The sequence below is a fragment of the Papilio xuthus genome, unplaced genomic scaffold, assembly GCF_000836235.2.
Source record: "Papilio xuthus unplaced genomic scaffold, Pxut_1.1 DF828780.1, whole genome shotgun sequence".
Classification (NCBI taxonomy): Eukaryota; Metazoa; Arthropoda; class Insecta; order Lepidoptera; family Papilionidae; genus Papilio; species Papilio xuthus.
Window position 1 is genome coordinate 1,198,189 of NW_013529869.1, and position 19,018 is coordinate 1,217,206.

Consider the following 19,018-nt stretch of genomic DNA (forward strand, 5'->3'; position numbering starts at 1 on the left):
GGCACAACTTTAAGCAATTCCAGTTTCAACTATGTTTGCGATAAAACTGCCAGCGCTACAAATACAACTGGGTATTAAATTTAAATAATAAAACGAACATTAATGTAACATTTTAAGACCTTTATTTACACTATCTCTTTTTTCATTTTAATTTTGTCATTTGAATTAATAAAAATAGTGGAAAATTTTACCAAAATTCACAGTCAAGTGAGCACCTAAATTAAATACATGTACGAGTATAAACCTTTGTATGTATTTAATTTGATGATTATATTTTTCAATTTAATCCAACCCATAGATGTTAACGAACCAAGCAATAAGTACTATATTGCATGTCGCAGTTCAGAGACCGCAGGTAACACAACAGGCTGATCTAAACGTAATTTCCGGAATGAATACAATAGTCTAACCCATAACCTTCGTGAAATGTATCCGAATGCTTTGTTTATAAATACTCGATGTTAATATTACGCTGTTGGTTTTCTTATACAATAAAAAAACGAAAGTACTATTAAGACATATATATGATGTTTGGCATTATAATTTAGTTATTATTCCTCTAAATAGTGTAAACATAATGTAAGTCAACGATATCTACATCTCATTGATTGGCAAATCTATTATAATAATTCAACAGTTCTTGATTAAAGTTAATAAATACTACCTGTCCCCCGCGACTCCGTCCGCGCGGAATTTAAAAAACTAAATGAGTATCCTATGTGTTCTTCCAAACTAAGTTTACGTCTATGCTAAATTTCATCAATATATGTTAAGCCGTTTCGGAGATATCTTCAAACAATCATTCATCCATCCAAACATCATCATTAACCTGCCCTTATCCCTATCGAGTGTCGGCACAGTATGTACTACTCCTTCATACATCTCTATCAGCCGTCATATCCGAGTCTACCCCCTTCCTACGCATATCCTATTTCACAGAGTCATTCCATACTTTTTTCGGTCTTCCTCTACCTTTGTAGCCATCCACACATTCGCAATTAAAATATTAGTAAGAAGTAAGATGTCTAAGGAATATATGTAATTCATTATTTGATTTTGAGGTTAAATTCCTAGTAACATTATTAATATGAATTATTATAATTCAGTCTTTGTATCAAAGGAGCTTAACTGCTTACATCAAATAGTCGCTACCAATTACGTTGCAATTAATTTCTACAGATTAATTGGAACCTTTGAATGAAATACTCGAGATCCGGACTCAGGCAGCGGTAATTTCGTGCCTTTGTAATTATAAGCATTTCATAATTATGTATTAATACATTCGCGCAGTATTTTTATCAAGGAAACAATTTTAAAAACTACTTTTATCATAATTATGTTCTTTGAATATATATTTTATACTGTTTACACTGCTTTAAAGAAAATATTGTGCAGAAGTCTGCATACTGTTCTAAAAATTCTCTAATTCCTAAGAAATAGATGGTTACAAATCTGATTATTTTTATTTGGTACATCATTTCGTTTGTTCCTTTAAGAGCACATTATGTGACAATTTATAAAATAATGGTTAAAGTATTGTTGGTAATATAAATAAAAAAAAAAAAAACTGTTGGCTTCGTAAATACGTTTTTTAAATAAATGAAAATTTCTAGGTTATGTTACAATAGTAATCCTGTAGAGCATTTGTTCGTGATTTTATGTAGGCAATGAGTTTGACTACTTAAAATCACGAACATATTTTATGTTTTAATTTATATTTGCATATTTACTATAATTAAACGATATAATACAACTCTATCATAATATCTACTCTATAAAAATTCTTAAATCTACTAACATTAAGATTAATTTAACTTTTATTATTTAAATGTTTCATTTTTAATTTTTGGAACAATTGTCTACGGCTACATAACTAAATATACAACAACTTATTATAATCGATAAATATTTTGTAAAATTAAATTTATATCTTTTTAAACTTGATGGACCTCAAAATTTATATACTAAATAAAAACCTAATTTAGTAATAAAATTAGTTATAATTTTAACACTAATAAATAAAGGATTGTTAATGACTAAAATCTTTGAAAATATTTTTGAATTGAGAATGCTTAAGTGCTAAGTTAACCCAGTCTATTAGTTTCTAAGTTAGTAAATGCGTTGCGCAAATTATTTCCTCGATATATTATGGATTAATATTTTTATCTTACATGGATCGCGCATAGTGTTGTTGTTTGTTAAAGTTAGTTTTTATCGCAATGAGCTTTAAATATATTTTGTTGACAGAGTGGTATGAAGAATGGGATTACATAAATACATGCATTTGGGTGAGTAATCGTTCATATTTAGTCAAAATGAACATTCCAAAAATTTTTAAAATTTTCTCATCTATCAATTTGATACTTAACGTTAATATATTTTGCAATTCCTATAATTTTAGGGGTTTAATATCAAATATAACTTAGTGATTTTTTATATTTTATTATATATATTACCAAACTACCGATAATTAACTGCTTCGTTACAAATTCTTACTAAAGACAAAATATTGTTATTCCAAAAATTGCTTCTAAACTTATTTCAATTTGTTTATATCTTACTTATATTATAAATGCTATCTTATAATATAAGCTGTAGCATTAGCATTGCATATAATCGTTCGTGTATACTGACTTTTAGATTTATTAAACAATAATTTTTATATTGATTCTTATTAACAATATTCAGGACTACGTTTATTTGCGGTATCATTCGTTGCATAATTATAATATAGATTTATTTAAAAATATTATAAAGTGTTAATTTAAAAATAACTGTGTAACGTAATGTGTAAGCTGATGATATCCTTTTGGAAGTTTAATAATTATTATAAACGAATTTTATGTAAAGGCTACATAGATGTAGATACATACAATGTATAAGCATAATTTCACATTTTCTTAATACACTCTAATATGTAAATCGTTTCGTATTTGGATTAATAATAATTATAATTACGCGTGCCCTCTAGTCTACAAAATAGGTAACATAAAGTCAGTTTCGTTTCATTATCAAAAATACATATAGATGGCGCTGTTCTTAAAATCAATTTCATTTTGTATATCATGTTCATGAGATAAAAGATTGGGGTTGTTAAATCATAGTTTACTTTGTGAACACAACGAATTTATTTAATTTTAGGTGTTTTCTTTTTACTTGTCATTAAAAATTTTAAAACTATCTAGATAAATTGGTAAATAATTAGATTCCTTGATAACGTAAATTTGTATGAGACATAAATACAAAAAGTATTTTCGTTTTGCAAGACAGAATAGTAAATACAGATACAGACGCAAACTTAAAGAAGCCGAGTCGAACCGTACTTCGAGTGCTTGGGATGACGCTAGGTCGGAGCCGGGGGCCCGGGAACGATTCATTGATCCGAACCTTCTCGGAAAATAGACAGAGATATACAAAGAAGGACCTTGCCTACCTCTTTGTCGCTCCCCGTTCAACAAATTTTATTCTTTCACTATTCTCGATTACTATACGGGAGTCCCAATTTATATTTATATACCTACAGAATGAGTAAATAAAAATATGCAATGAAATAAGTTACTAACATATCCGTTCGATAAAATACCTGTATTATGCTTATCATGTATTAATACAATAGTTTATAAATTATTGTTTTTAAATAAATTACATATTTATTTTAAGTCCACTCTGTGCAACCTTATAATGTTACTTGTGATATTAATAAATGAACACCATTGTTGGTTTTGTTAGTTAAAAGTAATAACAAATTCAAACAATTCCTTAAACTTAGTAAAAGTTAGTGCGTTGAGAGCTAAACTGCTTCCCTTGATCCCTTGATGGTACTCGCGCAGCTGGTTGGTTGAAGCACGCAATAGAGATATAGGTTTTCTCTTTTTAAATGACGAAGTCTGTCGGCAATGTGTTCCGTCTCTGTCGCGCTTCAAGCGGCACCGCCGGATCCGTCGAGTCGCCACGCGTGCCCGTCCGTTGTTGCACATCGACGTCAACCGCTTTCAGTGTTATAGCGCGTTCCTCCGCGCTCTATCTACATAACCTAAAACCTTACAATCTAAATAAAATTTTATATTTTGCATTTTATAATTAACATAAATACTCATGATAAAGTTGAATTTATAATATTAGTGAAGTGCCGTTGACGCCCTACCGAGGGCAATTCGTGGAGTGTATTTTTGTGCAGCACAAAGTAAATACAAACGGCAAGCTGTGGGGATCGGGGGCCTTTTTTTTGCCGCCGCAGGGGATGTACTATCCTGTGAGTATAAATACATCGTTATGTAAACGAAAGAAAATACCGTACCTCATTTTGTTAGAAATAAGCGGCGTCATACGAACTTATCGGATTCCTCCTTCAAATTAGCACAATATTATGGCGCATGGCGTTACTAGTTTATGTACACGCTCACTGCTATTTCATTTATAACTTTATTCACATAAATTGTAATCCCTGGACGCATCCCAAACCATATTCAGTGCGCGGATGCAAGCTACCACACAAGAATTCGAGATACGATGTGAAGTTAGCTGTAGGCGCGATATTAGCATCACAATACAAAGGTTCATACCTAAATAAAACTTAAGATAACAAAATGTTGCTGAATTTATTTGTAGTGATTGCTTTTATTAGTGTTTTAGCGATTTACTTGAATTTTTAATGTAAGTTTAAAACCGTCCATACAATATTTTAACGGGTAAGATGTGAATTAGTGCTAATTTTTTATTCAAAGTTCATCTACATATTCATTGCTGTGACATTGAACCGCGTAGGATTTCATTGTCACTATTGTTGCTTATTTTTAATACAGCATGTAGGTATTTTAATTATGGAAAACATGCTATCTCAATTCCTTTTTCTATTTGTTTTCAAGAAACAAAAACGTAATTTTAACTTATGTCACTTTTATGTATTGTCTGTTTATTTTTATTCAATTCTATCAATAGGTATTTCTTACGTCGAGATTATTTTAGATTTAATTTTGCGCAATTTGTAATTGGATCGATTTGAAATATGTTATATTCAAAATTGCCAATTTTGGCATTTTTGTCATAAGACCTATCATTATATTAGCATACCCTCGCAATTACTATCATATTTATGTAGTCTCACGATATATAGCGGCTATTTTATATCAGTGCTTTTGCTAGGCTCCTAACGTATCGTACCCGTTTACAATTTTTTACATAGTAATTTCAGAGTAAGGTAATTTAACGGTAAGACCTGTTCTCGGTGTGATGGCAACCCTTTTTATTGTAATTAACAAACAGGCTCGAAAGAGGACATTTACGTATAGATTATACAGCCTTTTTTCCGTGAATTCATCTTGCAAAAAGCCGACGCGATCCGAAAAGTTGTTAAACTTTATCCACAATTGCAGAGCTATAAACTTTGTCAAAGGCAACGCATCTGCTACAAAGAGGTATCGTAAAGCGACAGTTAAAGGGCTCTTTCCACCCGCAAAGAGCAGTGCGGCAAGCGGATATTCACTCGGTTGTTTTGCTCAGCCTCTCTAACACTATACTCATTTTGTACCTTTTTTGAGAATGATTAATTCTTTCATAACTTCATCCAAGTTATCGAATCTTAACAGACTTACTAAGGCGTCGATCTTCATTTGATATTCTTAACATACATATTTTCGCACACATGCTAATAATTACTACGTAAACATATAACTATTATAAAAAATCGAATAATTTGATGGCATCGACACAATATGTAAACAAAGAATTACAACATAATTAAAAACATTGACACCATTAATATGTCTGGTTAGATAAAATACAAGTCGTCCGTCTTATATAAAGTTTGGTATAAATTAAGGTGCTGCTTTTGTGCAATTGAGAGGTAGGTAATTGGTCGGTTTAACGTCGAGCAGGGTTTATTAAAGAAAGCCGGTGTGGATCCAAGGTGAACATGCCACTCGAAGGATGTTATATGAACAAATTATTGGCATACCGCCCTTTGTTCACGTTTCGAGTTCACGGACGTTTTACTTCAGCAGGGTCGGCTACCTGCGACCAAACATTCAATGTTATATACTGTCAGGTAGCAAGTTATCGATGCCCTTGTGTTCTCAGTAAAGTACCAGTTGCAGGGCTCTTCAGGTTTATTTTCCGCACTTTATAAGTTTATGACGCATTGTTTTGACTATAAAGTTATAGCAGAAATACGTCTCTGTGGATAGGGCATTTAAAGACTATTATGATTTAATTTATCCACTCTTCATATTCTTACTGCCAAAAACATCACCTTGCAATGAATCTCCCTCTCTGAGATTACACTCCATACTTTTATGCAAATGTTTAGGCGTGTGAAAACACGGCAAGGGAAAGTTCTAATATGTCGCCCTCTAGGTACCACAGATACCATAAGTTGCAGATCGCAGCGGGAGTTACGTATACGAATTTATACCACGTGCTCGTGCGATGCGATGAGGGGGTCTTGGATTTATAATTATACTAGCTGTCGCCCGCGACTCCATCCGCGCGGGATTAGAAATAGATGTTGGCCGATTCTCAGACATACTCAATATGCTCACAAAATTTCATGAGAATCGGTCAAGCCGTTTCGGAGGAGTATGGGAACGAAAATTGTGTCACGAGAATTTTATATATTAGATAAGTATTTTATGTATTAAACCAACTTATTTATAAGTGATATTTGATTTTTTTAGTATAACATTTAGCCAAAGTATGTCTAAATTTAAGAAGTAGCATTGATATAGTTACATCGGAAATTAATATGAATAAAAGTACACTAATTAATTAACAAATACAATTATCTTCTAGGTACTGTTTGTATAGACCGGGCAAAATAAATGAAATAATTATACTCGTATAACAAACAACATTCACTGATTATGAGTGAATGACGTCGCGCACAACATAGTCTTCAATTACAACGATGAACAGACGCACTGCACATCTACATATGTGTATACATACTAACTCTGCACCTATACCCAACGGACCGGTGAACGAGTTATTTATGAATAACGCAACCATAAGCTTCGGACCGGACTACTATTTTATTTAACTACTAAACCAGTCTGTGCATACTGTACCTATCCTAAGCAATGTGTTATTGATTTTTGTGCTAAATTTTAAATAAATGTGACTGAAAAATGGGCCATTGTATACAGCAATGTGATCCTATAATTCAAATTACAGTAGCAATTTAGGCCACACAAAATATTGTAAATGGTCAAGCAGTGTCGTCTTGTAATGTTGTGTTTAGATGAATCTTATATTAAGTTTTGGCGCCCATCTCCCAAGACTAAGTTTTAAAGCAATTAGAAATATTTGTGATTGAGTCGTTCTCGCTGTTCCGAGTTATCCTAAAAGCCTTCAGGTTTCTGTCATAATTAGTTTTTCGGATCCCGACTGTTTTTAATGGCCGCTTCCATTGTTGTACACTCTCCTAGAAAGTTTCAAATTAATTTAATGCTCGTAACGCAGTCGCCTTCGCTGGTTTGTTAATTACTTACTTATTTCCTTACAAGTTTAGTTGGATAATAACAAAGTAGCTAACCTATCTCACAGATAAATAATGGAATTTATTATTTATCTCGTGTTGAATGCTGATTAGATTTTGTGGGTCCATTGTGTTCCATAATCGATCTAATATGTCTACAGCACACAATGTGAAGGATAAATGCTGCGCCTGATTCAATTAATTTACGTTAGGTCCTGTATAACCGCTTGCAAAGGGAACGCCGAGTCAGTGCCGCCGCGGTTAAAGGTCGCGGGTGGAACTCATTATGTTCCTAAATTAATATTAAATTTGCCTAATAATTAAGTTAACATTATGGGCCATACATAAATTTTCCGTGTTACAAATTTTCTCTCTTTTTCTTTTATACTTATGCTAGACATAGTTTGGTCTTTTTCTTCCATTATTCTGTTCCACCAGCGTTTCGAAACTAATCTCTTGATCAGCATTCTATCGCTGAATACTCTTCAATAGCTTATAACACTTTTAATGAAGTTGTTTTTATTTTAAAATAATTTATAAAGGTATTAAGATAGTTATGTCTTTGTATTTACGCGGAGCGACGTTACCGCAAGAGGGCGCGGTGCGCGCTGAGACGGCCATGGGCCAACCGCATCAGGATCCGGTTGTGGGCGAGCTTTTCATTTTTGAGACTTATTAACTTCGCTATTTCACTCGACGAGTTTACCAAACCGCGCCGCGCCGCACCGTTGTTTTCATGACACAAAGTTACGCCAAACTATTTGCTTGTTTTAATTATGCCATCAGCTTAAACTGTGTTCACGAACATTTGGTAGGTAGGCTTACGATAAAGGCCCATACCTATGTGATACTAATAAGTCTAATGTTAATTTCTACAAATATTTAATGGAGTATATAATTTTTGTGATTCTAATGAATGTCATTTAAAGGTTTTACGTGTATTTTTGTTAATATATCTTGTACATTTCCAACAGGAAATGTTGTTTGAGAATCCTTTTTCGTGTTAATGACAGTTTATTTTTACATTATTACACTCGGCTTTAGCTGTCTGATTACTTTTATTTTACATTTAATGTTACTCATTATATTTATTTAAAATGTTCTTAAACTACATTTCATTGTCGACCGCGACTCCGTCTTCATATAGCTTCAAACAAACAAACATACATCCATCCATCTAAACTGTCGCGTTTATAATATTACTATAATAAGAAGTTAGATTTTTATCGTTAAATTTTAAGTTGTTATCGGCGTAGAAAAGTATTCAGAAGAGCAACACAAGCGTACGAATATGCTTTCCAGAATTCACAAAGCAAATAACTTCGTAACTAATTAGCACGTATTCACTTTTCGGAAAGTGAAAGTTTTGCAATATAGGATTTATCTTCTTCGTATTTAATTTTTTATTTTTAGAGAGTGCAGGTTTCATACGTTGACTTCTTACTTACAATCTAATGATCCAGGGTTCCAGTTTTTCAATGCTGTCTGATTCTATTTTGTTTTCCATGACATTAATATAATCTAAGACTACAGATCTTATTCCATCCTTTTTGGTATAATTTTTTGGTTTCCTCAAAACTCAAAGCATGGTTGGTAATGAAAAATACTTGTATGTGATAGGATCTAAACTCGTAATACAAGTTCAAACCATCAACATAAAAGTGTGTATAATTATCTGATCGTAATGTACGCGTCGTGTTGTGTCTGGTTGTACATCGTACCATGTGTCATTGCATAGCATCCGATTTAATACTTGCGTAAGGTATTCTAGGTTGCGATAAGGTTAGTAGTGACTATCGACCTTCAATCATTTTATCATCACTACAAAAATCTACCGTGTCAGATCAATTTTAAAATAGTAACATGTTTATGTTAAACAAAAATCTTTCTTCTTACTTATAATATAATTTGTGTAAGGATGTTTGTTAGAAGGTATTTCCAGAACGGTTGGATAGATCTCGCTGTAATTTGGCATAGATGTAGAACATAGTCTGGATAAACACTGATTATTTTTTTTTATAATTCCGCGACCAGATTCGCGGACACCAGCTAATTGTATAATAAAATTTTCATTAAATGTTCTATGTAAACAATTTTTTTTGAAGAAGTTAAGTAAATAGATTTATTATATGGGCTGTAACAATAAATTTGAACTTTTATAACGATTATAGGCATTTTGAAATCAATTATAATTTTCCAAGCTATAAATTTTTAAAGTATAAAATTTTAAATTCTAAATGATCCGGATGATAAGATTGTTAGAAATAAAATATTACCGATGTGTTACTCACACGACAGAAACAGTTCATTGACCTGATGGCGCGCCTACCAATGACAATATGGAGCTATTGAGAATCTTGTGCACTGTGTAAATCACCTTGAGACAATACAATACGCCTTATTGCCTCAATAATTTCAATTGGCAATAATGACCTTCATCCCGGAACTCCGTTATACTTGCATCTATTAGATATAGAAAATATCTAAAGGTTATGTCTTCTAACAGTATGTAATTTAATATTATCATTAGTGCATTAGGTGCAGTTAAATTTATCTATGGTTTCCGAGATCAAAATTTCTGTATTAAATATATCGTCATCCCTGTCGTTATCTTTGACAAAACAGAGATAACAATATTTTTAAACGGGGACTTTAGTCTTAGAAAGTCACGGTTAGTCGTTAAACATATTTAAAGCTTATATATATTTGTTAACACTTCTATATAACTTGGACTGGTATGTAGATAATGTATTACGAAAGAAAATCATTAGTCAACAGCAGGAAAAAGCTGTGATTGGTAAAGCCAACGCAACTGTTTCATTGTCTATAAAACAAGTTTGATTTGTGCGTAGTTTTTGCCGTTCATTGTCTAACTAGAACATCGCAATTTCTCGATACAAGTTGTCGATGAACTGTTTAAATCGCTACTGTATGTTTCTATTCTCACGATATGCAGGTTAGGTAAACGCGTAAAATTGTTGTGTAATCCTTGAAATGTGACAAATATCTAATCAGTTATTATTGACGTTATTGAGGCTTTTGTGATGCTTCGAATATAGATTTTATGTTAACGTTATGCTGTATACATCTTAAATAAAAGCCCATTAAAATTAAAACACAAAAACAATTATTAAGCATTTTTTTAAACACATATTTTTTTAACCTGACACAGTATTGATGTAAGGCAAATTATTATAGTGGAAGTTGTTTAATTTCCCGATGAAACTTCGCGAGAAAGTTAATAAGGAGTGCTCGCGACGACACAAAAGGTAACTGTAGGGAAATTAAATCGCAACTCTATTGTAAAGCGCTGCTAAATCCGACGCGAAATGCCTGCCCCGTAATATCGTGGTTTATACATTGAATTCTATTATATTAGAAATTACTGACTTATAATTACTTTTTATTCAAACAGATTTTGTCAATTTGAACTGAACTAGGTTATGTCCTAATTTATCATTTTTGTGGCTAAAAAAATAGTATATAGTTAGCCTTCAAATTTCCATTTGCCTGACAATAGGGATTTTATTTTACAATTTTATTACAAAATTGAAAATATTAAGTGTGTTTTGTCTGTCCTTCAATTGAAGACTATTATTTATATTGATGATTGAGAAGATCTATTTGTACAAGTAAACGAGGTAATTAGGAATTCTGCAACTTTATAGTTTGTTTTTCTTAAAACGACGTCCTTAATTTATTTTTGTTAATTTATACGTAAATCTAATTAACATGCTATTCCGTACTGGACGTAAACAAAAAACATGGTGTTTTTGCTGCATTAACCTTGTATGAACGTTTTTTTGATCCATTTATTTTATTCCAATTTAATAAACATTATGTTTGAATTATCATAACCTCTGACTTTCATCTTCTCTTTTGTCATTTATTTAAAATATACGTAACGTATTCTTTTTTGTTATGAATTTAATTCTACGATAGAAAATAATTTAATTCATGAATGAATGAAGTAGAACATACGTTCCGAATGAAGTCTAATTCACATTATAACGTTATTGTTACAACTGTATGTAAATGTAGCAACTAGACAAAATTATTCAAGAGGTATTTGCGAATAAGAACATCTTGAGCACATTTTAAGATGTTCAATATTTAAGTGGCACTAATTTTTTTTACTCAGGAATGGGGTCGCACGGAAACGTAAATAAGTTCACTTTGAACTGTGCATACATTTTTAAAACATATTTTGAGTACTAATTATGTTATGTAAGTTATTCTGGAGCTAATGCTCTCGTTTTTACACCCGCGTCGATTATGATGAGTAATGAACTTCATCCAAATGCCAATGTTTCCTTACTTATATTACAAATGCGAATGTTAGAAAGTATATCCAGAAAGGCTTCATGGATCTCGCTGTAATTTTTATAGGTGTAGTAAATAGACTACTAATTAGCCTTTCAAATCCGTTTGTATGGATTCAAGTGCGACAGCTAGTTAAGCTGCAAATTATTATGAAAAACGGAAACACAAAAACCTTTCATAACATCTAACAAGTATTCTATTTATAGTTAATTAACAATTGTTATTATTCTATTGTAATAATTATTCGTCATTTTATTGCAACTTGTCTGTTTGATAATTGTTTTACCATCGTATAAGTTTAGTGTGAACTGTTATAAGGTATAAGATAATGGTAGTTTGAATGTTATCTACAGAACACATTAGGATCGATGCGAGACGCTTAAAGCGTTAACACATGCTATTAGACAAACCGTTGACGATTGCCACAACTACATAATATTTGAAATAGGACATCGTTTCATATACTCATTATGATTTATATTGATCTTACTATCATAACGTCAGTTTGTGTAAAAATGGTGTCTAACATATCAAAATTGATGCATAAATTGGGTTATTTAATTTCATGAATTTAAAGCGTCAATATAACATGACAAAAGAGATAAATTGTTGGTTTTTGAGATGAAAATCTCTATAAAACATATCGTCCCTGTCATTATCTTTGACAAAATTCTGAGACTATGTTATAAATCTGTGCAAAATTTCCATCCAAACATTCGTATTTTTATTATTAGTAAATAAGATTTATATCGTTGCGTTCAAACTGCCAGCGTTGACATGGATAAGCGTATCACTTATCAGGTAAACAAGTAGTATAGCATATGTCTGCCCTAGATACCTTGACCGCGACCATGCAAGATACAAGTTAGTGCGGTATAAGATTACGTCGTATTTGTAAAGCAATTTCAGCTATTATGGCGCCCTAATACAGTGTCAATGTCGAGTTCAGAAACTCTTATGAAACAAAAGTTATAATAGACAGCTTATCTGATAGCCCTTTATCTTTCTAATTTTATAAATGCGAATGTTCAGATGGATGGATGGATGTTTGTTCGAAGGTATCTCCAGAATGGCTGCATGGTTCTTAAATTACTTTGGCATAGATGTAGAACATAGTCTGGAAGAACACATAGGCTATTAATTAAGTTTTTTTAAAATTCCGCGGTCATATCATGAAAGTACGATAGATAATAAAGAGTACGATAGATAATTTAGAATTATTTGTTAGAATAAGAGTATTTCTAATTAATATATTGCGCAATCTATTTGCAATTGAAATATTCCAGGAATAGATTCAGATCTATTGCTGGAATTCATAAATATTTGAATGGCCATGTCTGCGTCACAGTTGGATGTAGCGTTTACGTTATTTATCAAAATCTTTTTGGACAAATTGGCTTAGCTCCAGCGAAAGCGACATTCGCAGATATCTAGTCAAATGCCGGAGTGTCGGTGTGTCACGACGAATGTCGCCACTACGTATTTACATTTCCCACCGTATATAGATAGACGTATTCGATAAAAAATATAACGATGTATCATAGATTTTAGTTCTTATATTATATTGCTGTAAGAAAATCTACTTCCTAAAGGAAGTATTGCGCCAGATGTGAAGTCAATAGTTGTCCTGATTGGTTGTTGTGTAATTTTTATACGTCGAACAATTTCAGCATTATTGTAAAGTTACGTAATTAGTTTCATAAATTAATAAAGTTTATTTCATTTCTTATTCTTGCACGTAATTGGAGAAGTTTAATAATTACGATTTTAATAACAGTCGTAAAAAAATAGATTTTAAGTTCGGGTATTGTTTAACCAATTCTGACTATGACCAAGCTACTGAATATTCGTCATACTGCAAAGGTCCAATTACGAGTTATTTCTATGTATAATAAACACTGCATTGGGGTAATAGTATAAGTAAATTTTACATTGGCATTCCATAGGTATCGCGTAAATGTTATGATATTGTAGGCAGTAGAAAGTACGTTCATTTGTTGCACAATAAGCCACGAGAAAACTAGTCAAAACAACTAGTGTTCATTAAGTCGCCAGTTATAAATTCAATTTATTTTATATTTTATGTCATTGTAACACCAAAACCTAGTAGAAAATTAAATATTTAAACAGCAAGCAGAGAAGCAAAATCTCACTAATATTCTAAATGCGAATGTTTGGATGGATGTTTGTTTGAAGGTATCTCCAGAACGGCTGAACGGATCTCGATGAAATTTGCCATACATATAGAACATACTCTGAAAGAATACTTAGGCCATTATGTTTTTTTTAATACCGCGCGAACGGAGTCGCGTACAACCGCTAGTGTTATTATAAACACAAATCAGACCCACTCATCGATATCAATCTAAATCAGAATGTTCTCATCTATAACGAATTTTATTACCAGTTCCCAAATTAACTTCTTTAATCTGTCTTTACAGAAATATTTTAAGAGTTGGTAACACTGCGCGATTATATTTAATGCTTTTGTTTATTGGAATAAGTGAAGAAGATAGTAGGCATGAAGACGCCGCCTCTTGTTTTCATTCCAATTAGATAAATGCGTCATTTGCCGTCTTAATTGGCCTTTCCAATGATAACAATAACGATTATACGCAGTGTCGCTTTTATATTTATGATTTCTAGAATTCTTATGTACTCAATGTTTTATATTGTATATTTAGCGTAGGTTTTCACTGGCAAAACATCTATAAAAACTTTTTATCATTTTGCTCGTTCTCAATAAAGAATTCAGTTTAAACACACAATAATATCAACCTATCAAATTGAGCAGCATTAATATTTTTAGCGCGATTTTTTTTAAATGTAATTGCAACAAAACCTTTAAATGTCACTTGATGTCTTTGAGATTTTTATTCCAAGATGTCTCGACAAGTATTGCGTTAATATAATAATCAAACAGTCGGTGAAAGGTTGTTAACTAGATATTGATTCGTATTTCTGGCAATATGGACACATCGTTAAGCTTGTTTAACTCATTACGAGTATTGTCCGATATATACAAGAAAACTTTAGTCATTGTCCATCATAACGACTTTCTAATATCACTAAACAAATTTTTAATTGGTCTCTAAAATCCATATTTCTATTTTTGGTTTAAAGTTTCAAGTTATGTTTTGACGCAAAATTTAAAAATGTTGCGTTAAAAAAAGCGTATCTTTTCTGATTAATTAAAAAAAGATATATGCATAATAATTTATCCAAGTTGGTACTTTTTAGTTAATTGTTTTAATGCTACTTTCCGCAGCAGCTTGTTTACTATATACGTGTAAAACTACGAGCCATACTTTTGTGAACTACTTATATTGAAATGATAAATAATAATTTACATATTGAGCTGTGAATGTAAACTGTTTTTATGTTCTTTGATAACCTTTGCACTTCTCCAACCCATGATAGTAATAATGTTCAGACTTTGTTTTTGTAACGAGGAATGATGTTTTTATGCGCTTAAGTAAATGAAGTTACCCTCGTTAAATTAAATCAGTAAATAAAAGCGCTTTGTTTTAAAGTCATTAGATAAAGTAAAGTAAAGTACAATTCGAAGATATTTAACATTAATCACTTTGGTATTCCTTTCTTCGGGACAAAGATTTTACATTTCGTACTTAAAATTCTCTTTGTAATTTGTGTTTTAAAGCTAATTTCACGCAGTTTATATCTTTGTTTCTTTTGTTGTATGAAGTAAAGAGATCGCAGCTGTTTGTTGTCATTGTACGCGTGTTTACACACAGGCACACGAGGCGTAACATTTCAACCACTTGACAGGCGAGCCATCCGTCAACATCAAAATACACAGGTCTCACCGCGCCCATAACTGCCTTATGTACCTACATTACAAGGAACACTCGCTTTCACATAATAGTCATTGTGGCTGTAGTTTTATCTCGCGGACTTTTATAGCGCATATTTCTTGTACATGAATTTGGTAAACAAATAACCTTTTCATATCTCTGATCCTTCCTTTGATCCTTTTCACAAATAGAGTTTGTATCTGGTTTCTTATCTCACCCTTAATATAAAAAGTTACTATAGTACCGTATCGTATTTTGTCTTGTAAATGATCTGGCAGCTAATGCTTTGTATCGAAGTGTAAACTTTGATATAAATCATAAATTTTAACCGTCGTTCTGCAATATGTTTGAACGAAATAATTTCATAAGTTATGCCTCTGTTTATTGTACAGCATTCGAAGGCAAACCTGTTTGTAGTAAATACCTGTCAGCGAAATTACCGTGCGCATGCCAAAGAGGGGATCGCCGCCATCACGCTACACTTTGACTTTTAAGAGACAGGACCAGTCAAGCACGTACATTCCCATTTACATTTGTGTGTATAATTTTTTGATTAATTGGATGTTCATAACGATGTTATAAGTTTACGTTTGGTTCTCATCCTTACCTTATTCCCAGCGAAAACTGGCAGAATTTGCTTAGTACAACGGCGGCTCTAGGCGTAGTCCGTCCCTCTATCGTCAAAGCCACCACGCCAGTGTTCTGTCCGCGCTCCCGATACACTCCGACCAATAAATACACGAATGCCTCTCAGTCTTTTGATCTCTACCCGACTGATGCTGTTTACTTATCCCTTAGCAGATTTCAAAATACTGAAACCGAATGAGTCGTTCTACTGGAATTTTGTTATTTCTAATTCTATTAAAAGATTGAAAATTCACGCGATAATCTGGAAATTTTTGAAATACAACACGAGACTGGTACGCTTAACTCACTTTTGAATGCTGTTTGAAAAATTTTCAAACATGACAGTTTTGACTTTTTACATTTTTTATTGATCAAATTTTCTTCAATAAATAGATTTATAATGTCATCTGTGCTTATATCGACATATAATCAATATCAGAAATTATCTTATATATAAAATTCTCGTGTCACAATTTTCGTTCCCATACTCCTTCGAAACGGCTTGACCGATTCTCATGAAATTTTGTGAGCATATTGAGTAGGTCTGAGAATCGGCCAACATCTATTTTTAATCCCGCGCGGACGGAGTCGCGGCCGACAGCTAGTAATTTTATAATAATTGTGTATGTTAATACAAATTTAATTATGTTATAATATTTGAATAAATTAATTCATTCATGTTAATAAAATTAAACATTTGATATATCAAGAAAGTAAAAGTTCATATTTTATTTTATCAATGTCAAGGTGATTGTGAAGATTAGCAATAAATTACCTACATGTTTAAAACGAAAAGTTTTATTCAGGTACTTTATCAAACAAAAAAGGAACTTCAATGAATCATTGACTTTTTAGAGTAATAAAGTCATAAATAATTCTTAAAAATTGATGAATTCATCAAATTACGACCTTCTGCTTAACTCAAACTAGATTATTTACACTGATATTAAACAGGCACGGACGCTACCTGTATTAAAAGTGTGCCGATGAAAGATGTTTTATAAGCGGAGTTTTATACTTAATTTATATTTTATTTATTTATCTAACCGCTATGTAAATCACCTCAAAGCGTTGTCTACTAAAACTTTATGATCGCCTTCATCTGATAAAATAACGGGCCGTAACTGTGAGTAATGTCATTGAATTTAAATGAAAATTACATTTGTTACTGTCTGTGTTGTGGATATCATTTTAAAACCGTGGAACTTAGATCTTAGAATAGATCGCTGTTATACCGAAATCTATAGTTTGACTCTAAGACGAATTAAGCATACTACTATTTGGCCACAAATTGATAAAAATAGCTTTATGCACTTCTTCTATACATTAACTTTATCTATGTTAAGTTTCAAGCACTTCCGTTGTCGTCATATCGTTTAAAAATGGGTATAGTATTTCTCAAATATCTAGACGGCTCGGAACTTTCCATGCGCCCCTGAGTTAAACACAATTTTAAGTAGATGCGAAGGAAGGGCATTGCGCAGCGCGCAGATGACCTTGAGCCGCCGAGATATTTGAAAAGACTTACACAAAGCTTTCGCTTCGCGTATATATATTTATTTTAAGGCATTTTTCAATAACCACCAAATTGTAAAAAAACAACCTAAGTTACTGCTTACCCCAAAATAATCAGCAGACTTGAGTTAATCTAGTAGGATTATAATGAGTAGTTTAGTATGATGGGGAGATTAATATACGTGTATTACATATTGTGTGCACATGTCGGCGTTTGTTAATCACAAATTAATAAGGTTAACTATTAATACAACAGCTGAGAACGATGAACTTGTGATATGGCCGAGCTAAATGTATCCGCTCAGAAAAAAATATATTAACGGCACTAAAGAAATCAAGATTTAAAAGTTACATTTGATAATTTTGTTTTAGTACGGAAACATTATATTTAGGAAATGTGAATAAAATAAGCATAACTGTAATTTGACATTCAACATGAGAAAATGACTAGTTTATATAAACATGTTTAAAATATTACTTGTACAATTATCGTGTAACTATGCTATTTTACTGTGTCATAATATCATACTAAGTGATCTGCGTTTGCATTCTGTCGGCATCGTGTGTTGCTTATTTGGTCTTTTTTTAAATGAATTAATGTATATTGTATTGAGGTCCAATAATTATGTTCTACATCAGCACACACAGATTTAATAACAGTGGAAAACAGTAACATAATCAGATGCAGTAGATAGACTGTTTATAGCTCGTTACATTTCCGCTAGAGCACGCATCGATCACCGCTCTAATAACGATGCGTTATGCCTTCCACATAGACGTTATTGTTACGCCTAATTAAACGCTACGTTTACAAATGGCGTTAATTTTAGTCGTCGCTTTCTCGGGGCCTCATAAATATCAATAAACAATCGAGGTGGCCGGGGAGGCTATCATTGGCTCGATGTGCCACTACGCCTGTGAGATGTAAATGTATTCCGATTCAGGTGAATAGGGCGAGTTATCCGCCGGCCCCGGGCGCGGCCGAGGCGCATCAAAAATATTTGGCAGTTGGCCAACGCTGCTCGGCGTCGCGACGCCCGCGCCCTCTCGCGTCCGCCGCCCGCCCATAGCTTCGTAATGCAATACCTTACACTAAAGTGCATCTCTTATACGCATTAAATGCTTAAGACGCCTCTAAATATGTTTTAGTACACAAGTCAACGCTGAAAAGGTTGAAACATGTTTACATATGTTTTACTAATTTAGACTTAAGTTACAATTATAAACATAACTAATTTTACATTTCATTTTTATTTAAATTAACCTA

At 32.4% G+C, this 19,018-nt stretch overlaps 1 protein-coding gene across 1 annotated transcript in view; it reads left to right on the forward strand.

Moving 5' to 3' along the window:
* The first annotated feature begins 3,643 nt into the window (after positions 1-3,643).
* The window catches only part of Rbfox1 (RNA-binding Fox protein 1), a 50,045-nt gene continuing 34,670 nt past the window's right edge, over positions 3,644-19,018 (forward strand). The window contains exon 1 of the mRNA XM_013326643.1: positions 3,644-4,252. Within this exon, the coding sequence (XP_013182097.1) occupies positions 4,241-4,252 (12 nt within the window). The 5' untranslated portion in view covers positions 3,644-4,240. The remainder of the gene's footprint in view (positions 4,253-19,018) is intronic.